The sequence below is a fragment of the Corticium candelabrum genome, chromosome 3 (assembly GCF_963422355.1).
Source record: "Corticium candelabrum chromosome 3, ooCorCand1.1, whole genome shotgun sequence".
NCBI lineage: Eukaryota > Metazoa > Porifera > Homoscleromorpha > Homosclerophorida > Plakinidae > Corticium > Corticium candelabrum.
The window spans coordinates 3,238,630-3,259,342 of NC_085087.1; the positions used below are offsets into that span (position 1 = coordinate 3,238,630).

At 42.5% G+C, this 20,713-nt stretch overlaps 2 protein-coding genes across 2 annotated transcripts; both read right to left on the bottom strand.

Moving 5' to 3' along the window:
* Positions 1 to 243: 243 nt before the first annotated feature.
* LOC134177248 (uncharacterized) lies at positions 244 to 4,675 on the bottom strand. Its single transcript, XM_062644031.1, has 6 exons — positions 4,539 to 4,675; positions 4,190 to 4,465; positions 3,822 to 4,106; positions 694 to 1,032; positions 553 to 623; positions 244 to 493 (listed from the first exon to the last, which is right to left on the bottom strand). The coding sequence occupies exons 1-6, from the start codon at positions 4,600 to 4,602 to the stop codon at positions 410 to 412; spliced, it is 1,119 nt and encodes a 372-aa protein (XP_062500015.1). The 5' UTR covers positions 4,603 to 4,675; the 3' UTR covers positions 244 to 409.
* A 380-nt stretch (positions 4,676 to 5,055) lies between these two features.
* LOC134177595 (uncharacterized) lies at positions 5,056 to 11,761 on the bottom strand. The gene is made up of 9 exons (XM_062644371.1): positions 11,540 to 11,761; positions 11,409 to 11,480; positions 10,167 to 10,323; positions 9,787 to 10,071; positions 7,919 to 8,284; positions 7,774 to 7,856; positions 7,569 to 7,715; positions 5,662 to 5,960; positions 5,056 to 5,600 (listed from the first exon to the last, which is right to left on the bottom strand). Exons 1-7 carry the CDS (start codon positions 11,759 to 11,761, stop codon positions 7,632 to 7,634), a joined length of 1,269 nt encoding a protein of 422 aa, XP_062500355.1. The 3' UTR covers positions 5,056 to 5,600; positions 5,662 to 5,960; positions 7,569 to 7,631.
* Between the last annotated feature and the right edge of the window lie 8,952 nt (positions 11,762 to 20,713).

Genomic DNA, 20,713 nt, shown 5'->3' on the forward strand with positions numbered 1-20,713 from the left:
GAATCCTCACAGATATAAATATGAAAACAGTTGATCACGGTTACATTCAAACCCCACACAAAAATTACTTATATTAAACAATAAAGATTTTCAAAGCAAGAAATCATTTTATGGGGCAACAGAATTTTAGGTGCACTTTGAATGGTCAGCAAGTACTATATTTACTGTTAACAATTAAAGAACACTTTAATAAGCATGAAGTCAAAGATTATCATGCCGCTAGAATGAGCAGTTAGTGTACAATTGTAGCTGTTATCAAACCTCACTTTCTCTTGCTTCTAATATATTAATATAATTTCTATTCTATAAAACGCTAATTTATCGTTCACAAAAATGTACACTCACGATGCAACCGAATCGAGTGACACACGGTGAAAACGATGTGGATTTTATCACCAATACGTACGACCTACTGATCGAGATCGCTAGCTTTCATCGAGACTGCAACATATCCAGTCTCGTACTCATAGTCGTTCTGAGATTTCTTGGATACCTGTTTAACTCAGAATGTCACACGACAAACAATGGAACTGATTGCAGTACTACAATTACCATAGTCATCACTTCGTAATCATCATTCTCATGATTTAAGGTGCCGTTTCCACTGCCAACAGCGGGTGAGCCTACAATGACAGCAATATTTATCAAGTTACTGTACAAGGAAGATGTTACTTGAACAACAATTTGAATTACCTAAAAGAACCGGATCTGCTGCGGTAATTTGGATTGTTGCATACGGCTTCACCGAGAGAGTGTGACTCGACTCTGGTCGTAATGCATTCGAATATCGTCCTGGCGATGGTGATGCCTTCGATGGATTCATTTCGATGTACTGTATGTCGTCCGGATTATTATTATTATTATTGCAAGAGTTCTTCCCATTGTTTTCTCTGACTTCGAGGTGTCTGTGAGCTCTTCGACGACACACACAACAGACGAGACACAGAATGAAAGCTCCGAGTACACCACACCCAATAACAACAATGACAGCTGCCCACCAAGGAAATACTTCTTCATCACTGTCACCACCACCTGAAAATAAGTAAACATGCTCTACAATCAGCCCTCTCAGTGGCAAATTTTAACAAATTTTATTAGCTGGTATGTATGGGTACCTAATCACGAATTATTTAAAGGGGGAACTCCAATGGAAATACAACCTGATCTCAAAATGTAGGCTTTATCGCGAAATTTCGTGCTGCGCTATTTTCAGGCCAGCCGTCACTTTGGTAGCGGAGAAATTGTGTGTTATGTATGGAGCGTGAGCCAGGCTGACACGTCATTAGCACTAAGCTCCGCCTACACCAAATGCATTGCCTGCGTAGCTCAGTTATCTTGCCAGTAAACTACACGTAAACTAAACGGGAATGGTGACTATAGAGGGTTCTTGTGTTTTAAAGTCTTAGAAGAGCTCATTGTACCGAAAGTAGGATGCTAGAGGCCATTTTCTCCCAGCAGACTTGACCCTGTCCTCTCACAGATGATGCTAGCACAATAAAACTCAACGATAATTAGCATCAGCCTTCGCTCTATTGATCGAGGAGAAACACGCACTAGGTTCAAGTATGTCAAGAAAGCGTAAACATTCTGTTCGAGAAACCTGCATAGGTGGACACTAATTACCGTTGAGTTTTATTGCACTAGCATCATCTTCTGTGAGAAGAGAAGGTCAAGTCTGCTGGGAGAAAACGGCCTCTAGCATCCTACTTCGGTACAAAGAGCACTTCTAAGGCCTTAAAACACAAGATCCCTTATAGTTACCATAACTTGTTTAGTTTATGTGTAGTTTACTGGCAAGATAACTGAGCTACGCAGGCAATGCATTTGATGTAGGCAGCGCTTAGCACCATGACGTGTCAGCCTTCTTGTTGTTCTCTAGTGTCAAATTTAGGTAGCAGTTCAGTGTGATCAGCTTTGGCGATCAGCATGGCTTCTTGATGCCTCACGAGCCACGATAGAAGATTGAGTATCCAGAAATGACGAAGGGGCGGTACATTGCTATGGTCACGAGTCCACACACTGTGCAGGGTGTAAAAAACTTACGTACTACAGTACTAGCTACGTCTTCGACATCATTGTGCTTGGGGAAAAGTCTAAGGCTCAATCAAAGCCATTCTGCACCTGTAACACTTGGCTCAGCCGCTGTTTGAAAGGGGAGTGTCCGCTTTCTCAGATCTCTCTAAGAGAACCTCATATTCGAATCCACTGAATGTTTCTCTTTGTAGATTAATAGAACGAAGACTAACGCTAATTACCGTTGAATTTTATTGCGCTAGCCTCATCTTCTGTGAGAGGAGTGGGTCAAGTCTGCTGGGAGAAAACAATGCCTAGCATTTACTTTCATTGCTCTTCTAAGGCACAAGATCCCTTTATAGTTACCATTCCCGTTTAGTTTTCGTGTAGTTTACTGTCAAGATAACTGACCTATGCAAGCAATTCATATGGTGTAGGCGGAGCTTAGCACCAATTACTGGCACATGCTCTGTACCTAACCCGTGTTTTCTCCGCTACCAAGGCGACGGCTGGCCTGAAAGTAGTGCAGCACGAAGTTTCACGACAAACCCTACATTTTGAGATCAGGTTGTATTTTTGTTGGAGTTCCCCTTTAAACTATAGTACTTCTGTATAGGTTATTGTATGATTGGTGTGTCATATGGCTTTTTACGAGTGTGAGGGGTGGGTTATCACTCGAGTGTCGGTAACAGCCATCTAGGCATGCTAATCATACGATAAATTATTTATACCATGGTCACGTGACATGTATAAGTATAACTTTATTAAGTGAGAGTGCGATGTTAACAGGAAGTAACTTATTGCACACTTGCCATATACACAACCTCAATACAGACTCCTGACTGGTTCAATTATCCGGATCTGGGATTCAATGAGAACCATCTGTACTTATTGAATGATTTTTAAATCCAAACGTTAGAATTTCTTCTTACCCACTCATGCCTACCTAATACAAACAACTATCCATAGCTGTCAAACAATCTCTCCATCCATTGTCTCATGCACTGACGTAATAACATCTTCCTTCAACAGTTGACAGGAATCAATCCCACCTGTATTCAAGAATGTTATTTTTGGACTCTCAAAGCGAACCCACTAACTTTTGTCTCATCCTCTGCATGTGCATGGGATACCGAAGCAATCATACTAGACCCATCACTATGTTAGTGCGACCATTTCCATTCCGGTTCATTATGTTGCCAGAAATAACCGGTCCTAGTCCTAGCACGTCTTCTTGCTGGTATTATGCATTTCCTGTTGGACTCCAACATTATTAGCTATTATGTCATCTCTAGCTTTCCTGCCTTTGAGTATTTGTCACGCCATTGCCCTTGCACACAACTCAAGTTGTTACAAGGAGGTGACATGCATCTTGCTGCATTGGAAGAAAGGCTCTCTCTTCCTCTTCGTACACCAACAAGAGTAAGCTGCTTTTTCATCACCTTACTGACATGTGAAATCTGCTGGCCATGCACAATGTTCAAATGATTTCTCATTCCAACAGTCCTTTGACCCACTATATGGCATCACCTACTCACCCACTTCCCAAGGTCGTTCAGATTTTTAAATTATTTGATAATTACGGACGGCCCCTATAATATCTGATTCAGGTAATCAATTATTAATGGAATCCAGCATTCAATAAATTTATTATCATTCACGCATTAATTATCTATCAGAGGGTCTGTTAGAGAAATTTCTAACACACAGGACAGGTACCAATCAACATCTCCAGGTTACATACACACAGAACAGCACAAACACAACAATGATTGCATTTCAGTCCAATTAACTCATGATGACATTACCTCTCACTTCCACTGAAAACGAAATAGTGCTGTTCCCGAAGCAGTTCGACGCGACCACACTGTAAACCACAATCTCCTCATACGGTGCTAATGAGTCTTCCACTTGCAAACAGCGACTGCCGTTCGTCCAATTGAATGGGACTCGCACATGCGCGCCTCTAGTGACCGAAACAGAGGGCACCGGCTTTCCAAACACCGACAAACACAAAGGATGCGGTCTCTCTCCCGGCGCTACAACATACTCTCGCAGCTCCGACTCGTTTCGTAAAGAAACAGACGGAATAGCTAGAGAACGGAAAGCAATCAACGTTTACAACTGCGCCACACGTGTAGTGTTGGACGTGCCGGTCGGACAACAAATAACTCACTTCCGGTTCTCACAGTCGCCGTTCCACTAGCCCTGCCGTGCAGAACGTATCTGTACGACGAGTTGTCGAACGATTCTGTAACGTTTGGAAGGATCAGTCGGTCTTTAGAAACCTTTGAAGACCTCAGCACGTATCCCTGTCCTACCCGTGCTCCGCTAGTGTCAGAGATCCAGTCAGCAAAACCGTTGGAGTCGAAGAACTGCGCGAAAACTGTAACTTCCGTGGGTGTCAACGTGTAGAATGTGAATGACACGTTTCCAAGTGTCTGCTGAGAGCCTAGAACGGACACACCAGTGATATCAGTGGTTGCAATGGGTTAGATTGACTGCCTAGACAGTCTGCAGCTCACCGCATCTAATGCAAGCGACGGCACTCGTTTGGAGGAGAAGTGCGGAGAGTGTCAATACGAGCATGAAGTCCTTCTGTACATGTGGTATCAATGGTTTGCTAGTGTACGAAATCCTGCATAGCGATGTAAATTAGATGACCTCAATCAGAAAAAGGCGTGGCATGATTATGAGCCGGACACACGTTAAGACTCCGAGATAGTTAATAGAATTTGGTGTAGGAAGTAGGAAATATGTAATAAATTGTTGTGCGATCCGGTGTGGTAGTGTGTGCGTGCGTGTGTGTGTGTGTGTGTGTGTGTGTGTGCGTGCGTGCGTGTGTGTGTGTGTGTGTGTGTGTGTGTGTGTCTGTCTGTCTGTCTGTCTGTCTGTCTGTCTGTCTGTGTGTGTGTGTGTGAGTGTGTGTGTGTGTGTGTGTGTGTGTGTGTGTGTGTGTGTGTGTGTGTGTTTGTGTGTGTGTGTGTGTGTGTGTGTGTGTGTGTGTGTGTGTGTGTGTGTGTGTGTGTGTGTGTGTGTGTGTGTGTGTGTTACAATTTTAGGTCATCATGTTGACAACCATCTACAGTACTTTAGTATATGCTACACTAGTTCTACAACATAGATTTGATGAGAGATCTGTGTAAGCGAAAACAGATTCAGTAGGAAAAGTTACAATGATCTGCAGGGTGTTAGCCACTGGTACGAGTCAGGAGAAAGGAAATATCATTATGTACAACTACGGACTGAAAATTGTTCATAGATAATGATATCTACAAAACAGTTGTGGGTAGGAATAATAATTGACAAAATTCTAAACAATCATGTACAGTACACGGAGTCGGTCAGTACAATATCATGACATAATATAATTTTTATATCATACAATATTTGGGTAATGTACGCATCTAAGTGCACTAGCCTAATGTCATTGAATACTTTTACGTTCTAAGCAAATTGATACTCATGTTGTGATTGTATTGTTTCCTGCAAGTCTGTTATGAATTTGAACTCTATGCTTTACTCTCTTCACTTGCCAGGGTCTGAACGTCAGAGTGTTCGTCTGCTTTGAAGGTGATGCTTTGACACTAAAATTAACAGAAAGTGAACCAAAATTAGAGAAATGTTTGACGATCTGTTTGCTGGTACCTTCTCATTTACTGTTCGGAATTGTTTATGTTGTGACTGTTCGAATGCTTGTCATGTGAGTTGGAATACCAAGTTGACATATTCTGGTGTTTGATGATTCTTGTATCTTGACGATTTTGCAGTCAGTTGGTTGGTTTGTAATTGAGTGCAGACATTTGAATCATCATTCATTTATCTGGAACCAGAGAATGAGTGGCTTTCTAATGCTGGGATTAGTCATCCCGTCATCTGTAGGAAACAATTGAGCTACTTTGTCTGTTTGAGAACTTCTAATGTCTGTACATTTATCTGTAAACCATCTACAATAGAGTTACATTCAAAGTTATGATCATCGACACAGGAGTGATAGAAGAATTGTTGATTAGTTCCATAGCACTACCTATTTTGTGCACATGTACACACACACACACACACACACACACACACACACACACACACACACACACACACACACACACACACACACACACACACACACACGAACACACACACACACACACACACACACACACACACACACACACACACACACAAACATACACACACACACACACGAACGGACACACACACACACACACACACACACACACACACACACACACACACACACACACACCATGCCGTGTGTACAGATGCCAGTTATCTGGTTACGCCACCCTCATCAAAGAGGGGAGCTACGAAGTTTGACGAACTGCAATGGAGGAACAGTAGTGACGTTTCAAGTCTCGAGGCCAATAAAACTGTCGATTGCAGTCGTTACATACATGCCAAAAAGAGCTCCTGTCGACAGATATGCAGTGCCAGTCATGCATGGCATCTAAAACCAGGTCTGGACTTGAAGCACCGCAAACATTGTCCACAGTGGAACAAGCAGCAAGCCATGTTAGTCACAGCTGGACGCTCAGTTGAGGTGTCTAGATCAGGGGCTGGTTCTGACAACACTGCTTGAGTTGCATGGCGTCAGTTGTGGCTGATCAACAGGTACGTACACACTTGTGCACAGCTAAACCTTCTGCACTATTAAACCATCTCTGGCATCCTGAGCATTGTCTTGCACCAGGCTGTTCATGAACAGGAAGCTGGCGAGTTGCAAAGTATTGTGGTGAGCCAGACCGGAGCAGCTCTTAAAATACTGTTGGAGGCACTGGTTTTCCAAGCCTCGAGAGCACTTCCACATAGTACAACAGCAACTCCTTCACTATGCCAGAATGTACCCTTGTCAGTAGGAAGAGGCCTTCCGGACGAAACAACAACCAAGTCCCCTACAGAATAAATTGGCTGACCAAACCAATGAGTTTCCTGCAAGCCAGCCACGTTAATCTTAAATTAATTCTTCGCAACTCTCCAACAACTACTACTCGTCGATCGTCGGTGCCTCACTCTCCCTCCATGCACAAATGTCGTCTTGACTCGTCCAGAAACGTTCACTAATGACCTGATATTCCATGTCGCGAGCTGAGAGCAAACTTCCTTTGCTCTTCTTTGGGCAAATTTTTTTCTGCTTAGGATGAAAGAATCCATTCAAGGACTCGCCACACTGTGACAAGTGGTGGCTCTTGATGTATGACGAGTGGCAGCATCGTTCACTGCCCTAGACTTACTGAACGGAGGTACAAGGACCATCAGGTATTATTAACGGCAACTGGTAACAGAAGTCCAGTAAAACGGAACGGCCAAGCAATTATAGAACTCGTAGAACTTTAGTCGCCGCAATTACACACACACACACACACACACACACACACACACACACACACACACACACACACACACACACACACACACACACACACACACACACACACACACAAACACACACACACACACACACACACACAAAACAGACACAAAGACGGATACACAACAACACATTCTTATCAGCTAGCTTATATTGAAAACTTGCTCACAATCCAACTGAATCAAGTGACACATGGTCATAACGACTCAGTTTTATCAGCAATAAATCCGATCTACTGATTGAGATCGCTAGCTCTCTTCGAGACTGCAGCACAGCCCCTTTCATACTGAGAGTCATTCTTGGATTTCTTGGATACCTGTTTAACTCAAAAACATCATGACAAACAATGAAACTGACTAAAGTACAACAATTACCGTAGCCATCACTTCATATTCGTTATCAGAAGCATCATTCACATGTGTTACTGTGCCGTTTCCACTACCGACGGCAGGTGAGCCTACAACGATGGAAATATTTATGAAGTTACAAAAAAGGAGTATCTTGAACGATTCAAATTACCTAAATAAACCGGATCTGCTGCAGTTATTCGGACAGTTGCATACGGCCGCACAGGCAGAGTGTGACTCGAATTTGGAGGTAATGCTTTCGAATTTGGACGTAATGCTTTTGAATGTCGTCGTGGTGACGGTGACACATTTGACGGATTCATTTCAATGTACTGTCTGTCGTCTGGATTATTATTATTATTATTGTTATTGCAAGAAGTTGTTCCATTGCTTTCTTTGACTTTAAGATGTCCTTGAGATTTTCGATGACACACACAACAGACGAGACACAGAATGAAAGTTCCAAGTACACCACACCCAATACTGACAACAACAGCTGCCCACCAAGGAAATAATTCTTCATCACTGTCACCACCACCTGAACAAAAAGCAAATATGCTTTTACGTATACAGTCAGGCCTCTAGGTAACAATTATTTTAACTAAATTCTGAGCTGGTACGTGTACCTAGTCACGAATTGTTGGTTGCCAGTGGCCAATGATCAAAGCAAAACTCACCATAGTATTTTGTGTTCAATTATCTGGATTTAGAATCCGATTATCCAATTGAGGCCATCAGTTATCTGAGAGTCTGAGCACCTAAAGTATGACGAAAAACTGGCATAGGAACGGGGGGGGGAGGGGGGCTTGTGTGAGCTGAAGCCCCTTATGAATTGAAATTTTCTGTGCTAGTGACTTTGCAAATCTGTTTACAGTCTGGCGAGAGAGGTAGTTTTTGCTTGCTCGCGATGACATCCACGGTACAGCCCCCCTCCACTCGTGAATATCTTCCTATACCAATGCAGAAGACATTGACTAGTTTGGCTTTCCTGCCCAGCACACGTTACCATGATCAGGGGTGTCAAAGGTTTTGAGAACTGTCACCCAAGACTTGGGGGGCCTGGCAACAGAATGGACACTGGCACCAAATGGCTAATGTAATGAAGCAAGGACTAATCCGGGCTTTGTTGAGGTCACATGATCAGAGCAAAGTATTCACTTTTATTTGGATATCTTTGAACACACACACACACACACACACACACACACACACACACACACACACACACACACACACACACACAAAGTTGACAAAAGGGAACTTATAAACAGATCTCTCTTCAAGACCAACAGTCGGTCATGCATGCAGTTTCATACGACATTAATATTCTACTAGCTAGCTCATTTTCTCTAAGGGCTACTGTGCTGAAACCTCTTTCACATTCACTAATTTAGCTCAGCTGCTGTACCACATACAGGTGCCTGTCAACACATTACTTTTAGCACAGAATTGGCGCAGGAAACTGCATGGCCTCTCAACATGTCTGTCAAATTGGTAGCTCACACATCAAAAGTCCATTGTACCAACTAAATAAGTACTACTAGACTGGATTTTGCTGACGTGGCTAGACAGTTGTCAGCAGGTCTAGCCATGCCAAGACTATACTACTGGAGTCAGGAGTTTTCTAGCGACAGATGCATGAGCTATAGCCTGAGTCACTTCAAAGTTTCTACATTTGTCGCCTAAAATTCATGTCTTTGTCGCCAAAATAAAATGTCTGACATGACTGCAACTTAGACACTCCTGATGATGAGACTCTTCTAGCTAGTGTTTAGCAGAATTCTGCCTTGAGCATGCGCATAAAATAATCACCATACAACCTCCCACTTGGGGATGGACAGAGATGATAATCAATTTATTTAGTTGACCTGGTCTAATACTTTGCTGTACAATATGTGTTACTAGAACGTGAATTAGAAGGTCAGCACACGTACGTAACACACACAAAGGGATACCAATCAACATTTCCACTTTACATACACACAAAACAGCACAAACACACCAATAATCGTATTTCAGTCCAATTAATTAGCTCATTACCTCTCACTTCCACTGAAAACGAAATAGTGCTGTTCCCGAAGCAGTTCGACGCGACCACACTGTAAACCACACTCTCCTCATACGGTGCTAATGAGTCCTCCACTTGCAAACAGCGACTGCCGTTCGTCCAACTGAATGGAACTCGCACATGCGCGCCTCTAATAACCGAAACAAAGGGCGCCGGCTTTCCAAACACCGACAAACACAAAGGACGCGGTCTCTCTCCCGGCCCTACATCATACTCTCGCAGCTCCGATTCATTTCGTACAGAAACAGACGGAATAGCTACCGGACGCAAGTAACCACAAAACAATCAGCAAATTGCACACGTGTGTATGTGGCCGTTGGGAACTAGATAAGATACAACAACATCAACTCACTTCCGGTTATCATTGTCGCCAATCCGCTGCTGCTAGAAACATCAGTGCCGTTCGTCAAGTAGCCGAACGACGAGTTGTCGAACGATTCTCTGACGTTCAGAAGGACCAGTCGCTCTTTCTCGATCTGTGAAGAGTTCCGCACCTCTTCCAATCGTATCTGCGCACGGCCAAGTTGAACAAACCAATTAGCGGAACCATTGGAGGCAAAGAACTGCGGGAAAATCGTAACGTTCGTGTGTGTCAACGTGTAGAATGTGAACGATACGTTTCCGAGTGTCTGCTGAGAGCCTAGAAAGGACACAGCAGAGAAATTCAGCGAATTCAATGGGTTACACTGAACGGCTGCAGCTCACCGCATCTAGTGCAAGCGACGGCACTCGTTTGGAGCAGAAGTACGGAGAGTGTCAACACGTGCATGAAGCCAATGTTTCTTCTGAAGTGGTGGTCAATGGTATGGTATGAAATCATGCATCGCGGATGTAAATTAGATGAGCACTATGAAAAAAGGCATGACATGACAATGGGCCGGATCAACACACCTTTCGATCCCCGGATGGCATGCTACTAGGAATTTTGGTGTAGAGAAGCCGTTTATGTAGGGAATCTGTTGTATGTGGCGTAGTGTGCATGATGTGGTGTGTGTGTGTGTGTGTGTGTGTGTGTGTGTGTGTGTGTGTGTGTGTGTGTGTGTGTCTGTGTGTGTGTGTGTGTGTGTGTGTGTGTGTGTGTGTGTGTGTCTGTGTGTGTGTGTGTGTGTGTGTGTGTGTGTGTGTGTGTGTGTGTGTGTGTGTGTGTGTGTGTGTGTGTGTGTCTTTGTCTGTGTGTGTGCACTCTGGGGAGGTCTTTGCTGTGACAATTGTGTAGGAAAATTCAAGACAAAATCAGGGATGGAATGTGACAGAGGGAAACGACCAACAAAATCAGAATGAATGAAATCAGGATTACAATGTGTCAGATGCAAGAAATTTTTCTTGAGAATTTCTGACATGAAAAGGCATAAATGCCGACAGCCAGTACATAGTTGCCATCATCCTTTGGGGTGGGCTACCAAAGAATGAAGTGTGTGTGTGTGTGTGTGTGTGTTACAGCTTAATTGCATTAACCTAATGTAATTTATTATTTAAATAAGACTCACATTGTGCTACAATTGAATACTTTTACGTTCTAAGCAAATTGATACTCATGTTGTGATTGTATTGTTTCCTGCAGGGTCTGCTTTGAGTTTTGAGCTCTATACTTTACTCTCTTCACTTGCCGGGGTCTGAATGGAAGAGACTGATTGTGTTCGTCTGCTTCAAAGGTGATGCTTCGACGCTAAAATATACAGAAAGTGAACTAATATTAGAGAAATGTTGATGATTTGTTGATTCTACCTTCTCATTTACTGTTCGGGATTGTTTACGTTGTGACTGTTCGAATGCTTGTCGTGTGTTTTGGAATACCAAGTTGACATATTCTGGTGTTTGATAATTCTCGTATCTTGATTGTTTTGGAGTCAGTTGGTTGGTTTGTAATTGAGGGCAGATATTGGAATCATCATTCTTTTTTCTGCAACCAGAGAATGAGTGGCTTTGAAATGATGTGGGATTAGTCATCCCGTCTTCTGTAGGTAATTGAGCTACTTTGTCTGTTTGGGAACTTGTAGTGTCTGTACATTTATGTTCAAACCATCTAGAATAAAGTTATATTGAAACTTATGACCATCGACAAGACACAGGAGTAAAAGAATAATTTGTTGATTAGTTCGATCCATAGCACCACAATATTTATTTTGTGCACATGTATACAAACACACACACACACACACACACACACACACACACACACACACACACACACACACACACACACACACACACACACAAGATGCAATAACAGATCGACAGACAAACAAGTAGGCAGGTAGGTGGACAGACAGACAGACAGACAAACAGACAACGATTGGCAATTGAACTGCAAAAATGCAATGCTAATGTGCTTTTAAGAAAAGGTTCCAATGTTTTTCAGCAGTGGACAAATACCCTTTTGACCTATAGATTCTAAAATTGGGATCCCTTGATCCCTGTAATCCATTAGTCTAATAAATACATTAGTTAGTTGTTTTAGATGTTACTATTATTGTATCTGTCATATCTAGGACAAAGTAGTTAACTATTTGCTATTGTATTATTCTTAAATTTGAAAATATATGAAAGTAGACAGACAGACAGACAGACAGACAGACTGTATGGTAAATGTTGATGGCGAAAATAGAAGACAGACAGACAGAAAACATACAGGCAGGCAGACTGACTGACAGACAGACACACCGTACATACCAGCTCAAGTTAATGAGAACACTTGTGACATAGGCATCAAAAGTAGCGTTCACTAGATAGAAGCATGTATTTCTATATGTTTAGTTATAGAAATGTTATGTTAGCCAGACAGGCAGACAGACAGACAAGCAGGCAGGCTGGCAGACAGGCAGACAGACAAGCAAGCAGACAGATAGACAGACAGACAGACAGACAGACAGACAGACATCCCGTATATAAGATGGCGGCCTAGACGTTACGCACGCTCTTGTTTTGTCTTTGTCTTCGTCTTTTTCGAATGTTAGTTGTCTAAACAGAATTTTCATGCAATGTCTCAAGTTGAAACGTGTCTTATTTCAAGCTGCGAGTTTTCTGGATCTGTTCAACGACTTCTCCAATATGTCCGTCAATTCCACCCAGAGGACGATATACCTGAACAGTTCATAAGTCGTCTGGGTTTGTCCTCATACCCCTTTTGTCATCAATGGTTTATGAAGTGCGCCAGCACACTTCGAAATGTAAGTCACGACTTGCATCAAGGATGAAGACGAGACAACTGCCTTCCAACAGCCAGAATTGTTCAGCTAGTACGACCTCGTTGGCAGATCAGCCGCAAGTGAAGTCTGCTCAGTCTCTATCCAATATCATTAACTTGGAAAAGTCCAAGGCTTCAGTCATATGTAACGTGCTCTGATGATATCACCCCTGAGGCGAAAGCTTGGGCTTACATAAGAGACATATCTATCGATGACATCATCAAAGCATCTCTGCCTAGATCAGATCAAAGTATTAAGCCGGTTTTCAGAGTGAGTTTTCAGGATTGCTGTTCTGTAGCCCTCCGGATGATACACTTGATCCATCAGATGAGAGTGCATGGAAGCTTTTCTTCCTAATACCGAGAATGATTTTGAACCCATCCCGGGGAGGTAACTCAGGCATGAAACAAGGAAGAGTTACCTACAGAAAATTCTTTGATTTACAGTGGGATGAACTGATTGATTTCAACAAGCAACAACCAATATGGAAACAGCATGATTTAACGTCTCAGAGTCAGAAGGGTGCCCTGAGGTTAGTGAAGAGTGGTGAATTATCGCGTGCAGCAAGAGCTTTGACCAGTGTAGGCATGGCTCCATCAACCAAAGAGACAGCAGAGAAATTGGCTGCAAAACATCCAGCCAGGAGAGATCAGTCGCTAAGCTCTCCATCGCTGCCTAATGAAGAGACGTTTAACCTGTCCAAGAACCAGCTATACGAAGCAGTGAGGAAGTCACCTAATGGTTCAGGCACTGGGCCTTTGGGTTGGAGATACAAACACTTACAAGTTCTTATAGACAATCCACTCACAGCTGACCTTCTATACTCTGCTTGCTCAGCAATAGCTAGGGGTGCCTTACCTGAAACCATCTGCCAGCTCATGTCAACAGCACGTCTTATTGCCTTACCCAAACCAAATGGAGATGTAAGGCCATTAGCAATTGGAGAGGTACTTAGAAGATTGACTGCAAGAGCTATCTGTAGTCAAAGAAGAGACAATTTGAGGACTTCTTCTGCCCATTACAACATGGTGTTGCCACACCAGGAGGATGCGAGCTTATTGTTCATCATATACAGCTATTGTTAGAGGAAAATCCAGATTGGATTCTTCTAAAAACTGATGTGAAGAACGCTTTTAATTCGATAAGAAGATCTCACCTTTTGAAGCAAGTAGCTCAAGATCATCCCGACATCTATTCGCACATGGCCCAAATGTATTCTTCATCAAGTCCGTTAGTATTTCAACAGGATACTTTGCCATCAATAATATTGTCTGAGGAAGGCATTCACCAAGGAGACCCTCTTGGGCCAGTTCTGTTCTCAATTGGAATCCACCCATTTCTGAAGGAGCTACAAGAGCATTACCCTAACATCAGAGTTTTGGCATATCTTGACGACATTTTTTGGGTAACTCAGTGAGTGTGCTTCCATCATTCGAAGAAATGAAGACTACGTCTATGGAAATCAGTTTGGAAGTGGCCAGTAACAAATGTGAAATCTATAGCCCAACAGCAGTTGTACATGGAGCCGTAGTGTCATCAACCTCGGTACCAGTCGCATCGAAAGTAGTAAATGTGCTTGGAATACCGCTTGGGTCCAGCAAGTTTGTCACAGAAGCTTGCTGTTCAAATGCTGAGAAGGGTGACCTCCTCTGCAACAAGCTACTTGACTTAAATGATGTCCAAAGTTCAATGTTGTTACTAAGAGACTGCCATGTGAGCCGGTTGAATCATCTAAGGCGAGTGTGATACCACCAGAAATGTTACATACAGTGGCTGCCATACATGACGAACAGACCAAAACAACATTCTTCTGTCTATTGGGTTGCAAGACTCTTAGTAATGGGCCAGTGGCAGCAAGTAGCGTGGCCTATCAGATAGGGAGGTTTTGGTATGACTTTGCTCTCATCCACATCAGCATTTGCCTTTGTATCATCTTGGGCTCATTCTCTGTCACAGTTGTCACAGCGCTTCCAGATACCAGTCTTGTAGTTGACTGCCTGATTTCCAACAAGGAAGACAACACCATTAGTTGTTCACTACATCAAGCCATCCATCCCAACTACCACCTATCCGGTTTGACAACTGAAATAAAATTACAGCGAAAGCTAACAGACAGTCTGCTCAGGTCTGAAGCCAGTGAAGGGATTGACTCAGCTACTTGTCCAAAAGAAGTATTGCGTTTGAGGTCAATTCAAGGAAGCGGGGCAGGAGCATGGCTAGACGCCATCCCGAACTCACAGAGGTTTCCACTAAAACCAAAAGAATTTTAGTTGGCGACCTTTTGAGACTGGGATTGCCGGTAGACTCCTCAAAATGGATTACAAGATGCGATGGCGGAAAAGACCTGGATTCTGAGGGATACTATCTCATGATGTGTAAGACTGGCGCAGGTCCTGTCAGGACCCATAATACCATTGTAGGTGTTTGGTCCGAATGTTTGAGCCAGTTACACATAAACCACAAGAAAGAGCCCAGAGAAAGGTACTGTGATTACGAGGATCGACCTGGCATAGCGATCATGGATCCAGTAACCGGAACAGATGCCGAACTAGATGTGTCTTTGGCCCACCCATGGTGTGCCGATATCTTGTCAAGAGCAGCCTGAGAAGACGGGGCAGCAGCGGTAAGAAGGGAAGAGAGGAAAGTCGAGAAATATCAGTCGAAGGTCCTGCCGGGTGGATTATGCCTCAACTTCGTGCCTCTAGTTATGGGACACTTCGGTCGTTGGAGGAGACAAGCACAATCATTCCTGTCTCAATTATCTCAACTAAGTAAAAACATTGACCTTGGTAACAGTGACCAAGATTTCAAGTGCTACTGGAGAAGAAGATTTGCTGTAGCTCTCCAAGCGTGCAACGAAAAAGTTCTCATCAAGAAGATGAACCGCTCACCAAGCAAAGAAAATGACATTCGTGACATATATAGTGTCCAATTGCATGCAACCTAAGTTGATAACTTTCTTAGAGACCCATGCGGGTCTAATTGATATATAACGGACTTTCGTATTTATAGCTTGTAATAGTTCATATGTATGAAATATAAAGATTTGACAGACAGACAGACAGACAGACAGACAGATAGACAGTGTTCGAACACTTCGGACGTTGGGGCTCAGAGGCAGCTCAATTCCTACACCGCCTGTCACTCCAGTCTATAGACGAAGACGGAAGAAAGAACAGTCATGAATTTAAGTTATTGTGGCGTAAATGCATGTCGGTAGCTTTGCAAAGGTGTAATGCTAGCGTAATTAGCAGAAAGTTGGCAAGACTGGGACATTCTTTATTCGCACGTAGTTAAGTTATGGCGTAGACTAGAATGTAGTAGTGTTGTTCTTTGAAAATATATGTATTGACAGACAGACAGACAGACAGACAGACAGACAAACTGACAGACAGACAAACACACAGATGGACACAAAGATGGATGCACAAACCAACAGACAAAGAGGCAGACGCATAGACAGCTAGACAAACAAAGACGCAACATGCCAGACAGGTTTATATTATAGACAAGTTTTAAATAGAATTTAAAATGAGAGAGGTTAAAATTGTACGATCTACCTTACATTGAAAATCTTATACATAATTATTACATACTTTGGCTGCTGCTGCCGCTGCTGCTGCTGCTGCCGCTGCTGCTGCTGCTGCTGCTGCTGCTGCTGCTGCTGCTTGTTTCTATTCTCCCTTCTTATTCTTCCTACAGTACATTATCTACATGCAATTAAACATATATACAGCAGTCATAAAATAATTTACTTTTCTTAATTATCAAATGTAGCATGAGACTGATGGCTATTGCAAGCAGGCAGCATCCAGTAATTCCGAGAGCAGGCACCCATAAGGTGACATCTATAATCGAAGATTTTGTAAATGCGGATTATGATTATATATATTTATGTGTGTTCAATATATATATATATATATATATATATATATATATATATATTGAAAGTTAGATAACTGACTTGAACTTTTGTTGTCTTGTTTGTCTTCCTTTACAATAACAGGTACTATAGCATAAACAGGATATACTTGATTCAATGCATACAATAATACTCAAACACACAGACCAACCTTTTGATGTAAAGGAAGGCAACTTAGGTTTATCAGTGACTATTGTGCTTTCCTCACTTCTCTCAAAGGGAGGTGTTATAGGACTCATTTTGATCGATTGACATTGCCATTCGGTTTCACTTCTATCGCTTGTTCTAATTCTAGGTAATATACACTCTTGTGAATGTGGAGCAATGAGCTCTGACTGATTATGACATTGAAATAAACGAGAGTCGTTGTCTGTCACTTCGATGTCGAATTCTACATGTGCCGATCCGATTATATTTTCGAGTTCCACTCTGTACGATGTGCTGTCGTTGAATCGATTCGATCGGAGAACAAGAACGTGATTTGTGTTGATGCCCAATTGCTTGTCATCGGCCACCACAATGTAATCACTTGTTACTCTATTATAGAATAACAATCTGACACGAGGTTTAGGGTAGCCTTGGATGAAGAGAGGAATCACGACATCGTGACAGCGACGAATCACAAAATAGTGAGTCTTGCATCGGTGTAGTACACAGGCTGTACTCGTCAACGGTCTCAGATCCACTCGAGGTCTCACTGTGTGAAAAGACTTGTGAGTATGTGTTTGAACGTTTCGCACCTGTAAGTAATCAATTAACGTACCATTGACTGTAAATGACGTGTTGGTTATTGAGAGGCAGTTAGACGCTATGAGTGTGAATATGCCACCTTCGCGTGCTACTGAGCTATCCAAGTGCCACCACTCGTGTGAGTACGTGTAGTGTGACTTGTGGATCTTACTGCCGTTCGAAAATAGTAGGACGACCGAAGGAGTGGGGAATCCTGCATACGCTCCACTGATCGAAACAGAGCCCTCCTCTCCTTCGACTGCAATATTTCTCAACGAAATGCTGGCGGGTTCTACGAGATTCTCAAGTTAATTTCAAATGTATCGTTATTGACTTGGTGTTGTGATCATATGGTTACCTCCAATGTTCACAGTTGTCACCTCACTTCGATACATAAATTTGCCACGAGCGTCTTCGAACCCAAACTGATATTGTGTTCCATTCAGTAACACGTCGAGAGTAACAGTGAGACGACTGCGACGACCGAGAGTCGTCACTCTGATTTTGTCCCCATTTGCTAGGTCAGCTAACTCGGCCTCGCTCAGGGTAGAATCACCAACTGACACGATCCACCGCAGCTTGCTCCCAGGCATTGCATCCGAACCTTCGAATACGATTGATCGGTTTTCCAGTTGGTAGACGATGCCCGCTTTAGAGGTACGAGATAATACATGAGGACCAGCACCTAAAGAATGTTATCAAGTTGGTTTCATCAGCAACATGAAGAAACCCATTCGAAGAACAAGCTGCTCGCCTACTAGTCAACAGTGTGTATATACTAACCCAACCCACACCTACCACAGTAAACAATATCGTTTGCAACAGCTTTTGCAGAAGCGGCCATAAACACAAAGCAACAATAAGAAATAGCAACAGCCATCGCTAGAAAGCTAATTTCTCGGTGAATTCCAATGAGCCGTGGATGGAACTCGATGTTGAGTGACTCTGTGGTTGGCTCTCATTGGGTCACCAGTGTCGAAAAAGATAGACAACATGGCTCTAAATGATTAGTAAAATGTGTGTGATGTGGCATGATGGGTGGAATGACTAAGGTGCTACCAAACCAACACCCAAGTGACAGCAGCTGGATAGATCAGTCTGTGAGTCAGGCGAAGAGAGAGATGGAAACATAATTACAACTATCAAGAAGTGTGAAAAAACAATCACACGCCTCTTCCTAGATCGACGTGTTACTGGCCGGCACTCTGCAGGGTTGTGATGGCCTGGCCAGGCCTGAACACATTTTTACTGCCTGCTAGCAGGAATTGTGGAGTAGGCATGAGCCACAGCTGGTTGACACAATATCAGGGCAGGTGTCTACTTTCACACATTCCAATCTGATTCTGTATTCACTGCACACTCTATATAATTAAGGAGGAGCTGTGAACAAGTCTCATTGACAGTACAGTACAAGCTTCTGCATCCGTATCTACCTTATTGCTACAACCCATTAGTGATTGAATATTATTAATAACATACTTATTATTGTTTTTAATTAAATTTTATTATATTTATCATTGAGCACAACAACTTTATTGATATAGCATACTACTGTACACATAAGCCAAACATACTACAATAGTACACTCAGACCTCCCTAATCTGGACAGTATAGGACCAGCCACTGTCCGAATTTTGGAAAGTCCAAAAGATATCCTAATATAGTTATATCCTTGGAATCTCAGACCATTTTAATATAATGTGTGGTGAATGTCATACCATTTCTGCATACAGTACGCATGTACAGTACACACTTGTACTACACTGTAATGTACATGTGTACTTTGTACTACAGTTACATACACGTTCTCCTACACACTGGCATGTGATAGTCAAGGTGGCTTGAGAATTGAGTGTCTAGACAGGGAGTTTCTTACCAAAGTGCTTACCCTCAGAGCCCCAAGACCTGATATGCGCTGGGTAAAAGTGTCAAGTCTAGGGAGGTGTCCGGATCTTGGAGGTCCGGATAAAGGAGGTTTGAGTGTATAGCCAATCTAAAAGAAAAACATGCACTACCACAAGCAAGCACTATATTGTTAGCAAATAATTTAGTGCAAAAGTTGACCTTCTGCTGTTATATTTTAATTATATATTTTATGATATTATGAATAAATAAATTAAATACATTAGCATTTTTTTAATTTTTTAATTTTTAATGATGATGACAATATACTTGAATAGATTTGCAGTATGTACATACTATGCATGATTCCTGCTGCAATCAAGGGACTGGTTGTTGCTACTCAAGACCAAGCTCTTCGAACTCATTACTACTGTGTATGAGCACAGCATTCTAATGTCAGTCCCACTTGCCTCTTGTGCAGTGCAGACTCGGAGACAGTTGACCAATTTGTGACGTACTGTGCGGTCAGTACTTTGGCACCGACAGACTATACTGATTGACACAAACAGTTGGCCTACATATCCACTGGGGTCATCATTTTGGAGTCCAGTGGACATCAGGTGGTACATCATCCATTCGTATTGCTAACCAGATCAACGCAATTATTGTCCTGACATCGGCTGTCCTGCTGATGGCAACATTGCCAGGAAAGATGCCGAGAAGTTGACGAAGTACAGCAACTTGCAGATGGAGCCACATGTGGCAGTGTTCGACACCAGTTGTTCCAATGGTGTTAGGAGCATTGGGGTCAGAGCGTACATTGCATGTATTGCATGATGGCTGAACATCATTCCAGGTCATTACTATATGCAGCACTTACAGAAAACAATTCTTCTTGGATCTACTCAGATGATCCTACGTAAAGTCATATCTTATGTCTAGACAGCCATGATGGTCTAAGCCCCTCCGAGGCCGAGTTTGCTTCAGGATGCTTACAAGAGACCTTACAAACCAGACTGATCTGATTGAGCACAACACAACAACACACCACGACTACATAGTGTCGATTTATTTCGTCCCAGCATTGATATATATATATATATATATATATATATATATATATATATATATATATATATATAATCCTCAAAATCCAATCATGAGGTTCCACTATCTGGTCTGCCTTGCTCTATTGTAATGCACACGTTTCTATTGCCATT

Bases quoted from the DNA above. Each gene is read 5' to 3' on its own strand.
- LOC134177248 (XM_062644031.1), bottom strand. From the start codon at position 4,602: ATGCTCGTATTGACACTCTCCGCACTTCTCCTCCAAACGAGTGCCGTC. The intron at 4,107-4,189 runs GTGAGTTATTTG...TCCGTTCTCTAG, and splicing joins GGCGACTGTGAGAACCGGAA to CTATTCCGTCTGTTTCTTTA. The intron at 494-552 runs GTAATTGTAGTA...TGAGTTAAACAG, and splicing joins ATTACGAAGTGATGACTATG to GTATCCAAGAAATCTCAGAA.
- LOC134177595 (XM_062644371.1), bottom strand. From the start codon at position 11,761: ATGACTAATCCCACATCATTTCAAAGCCACTCATTCTCTGGTTGCAGA. The intron at 10,324-11,408 runs GTAAAGTATAGA...GGCCGTGCGCAG, and splicing joins GACCCCGGCAAGTGAAGAGA to ATACGATTGGAAGAGGTGCG. The intron at 7,857-7,918 runs GTAATTTGAATC...CCATCGTTGTAG, and splicing joins AGCAGATCCGGTTTATTTAG to GCTCACCTGCCGTCGGTAGT.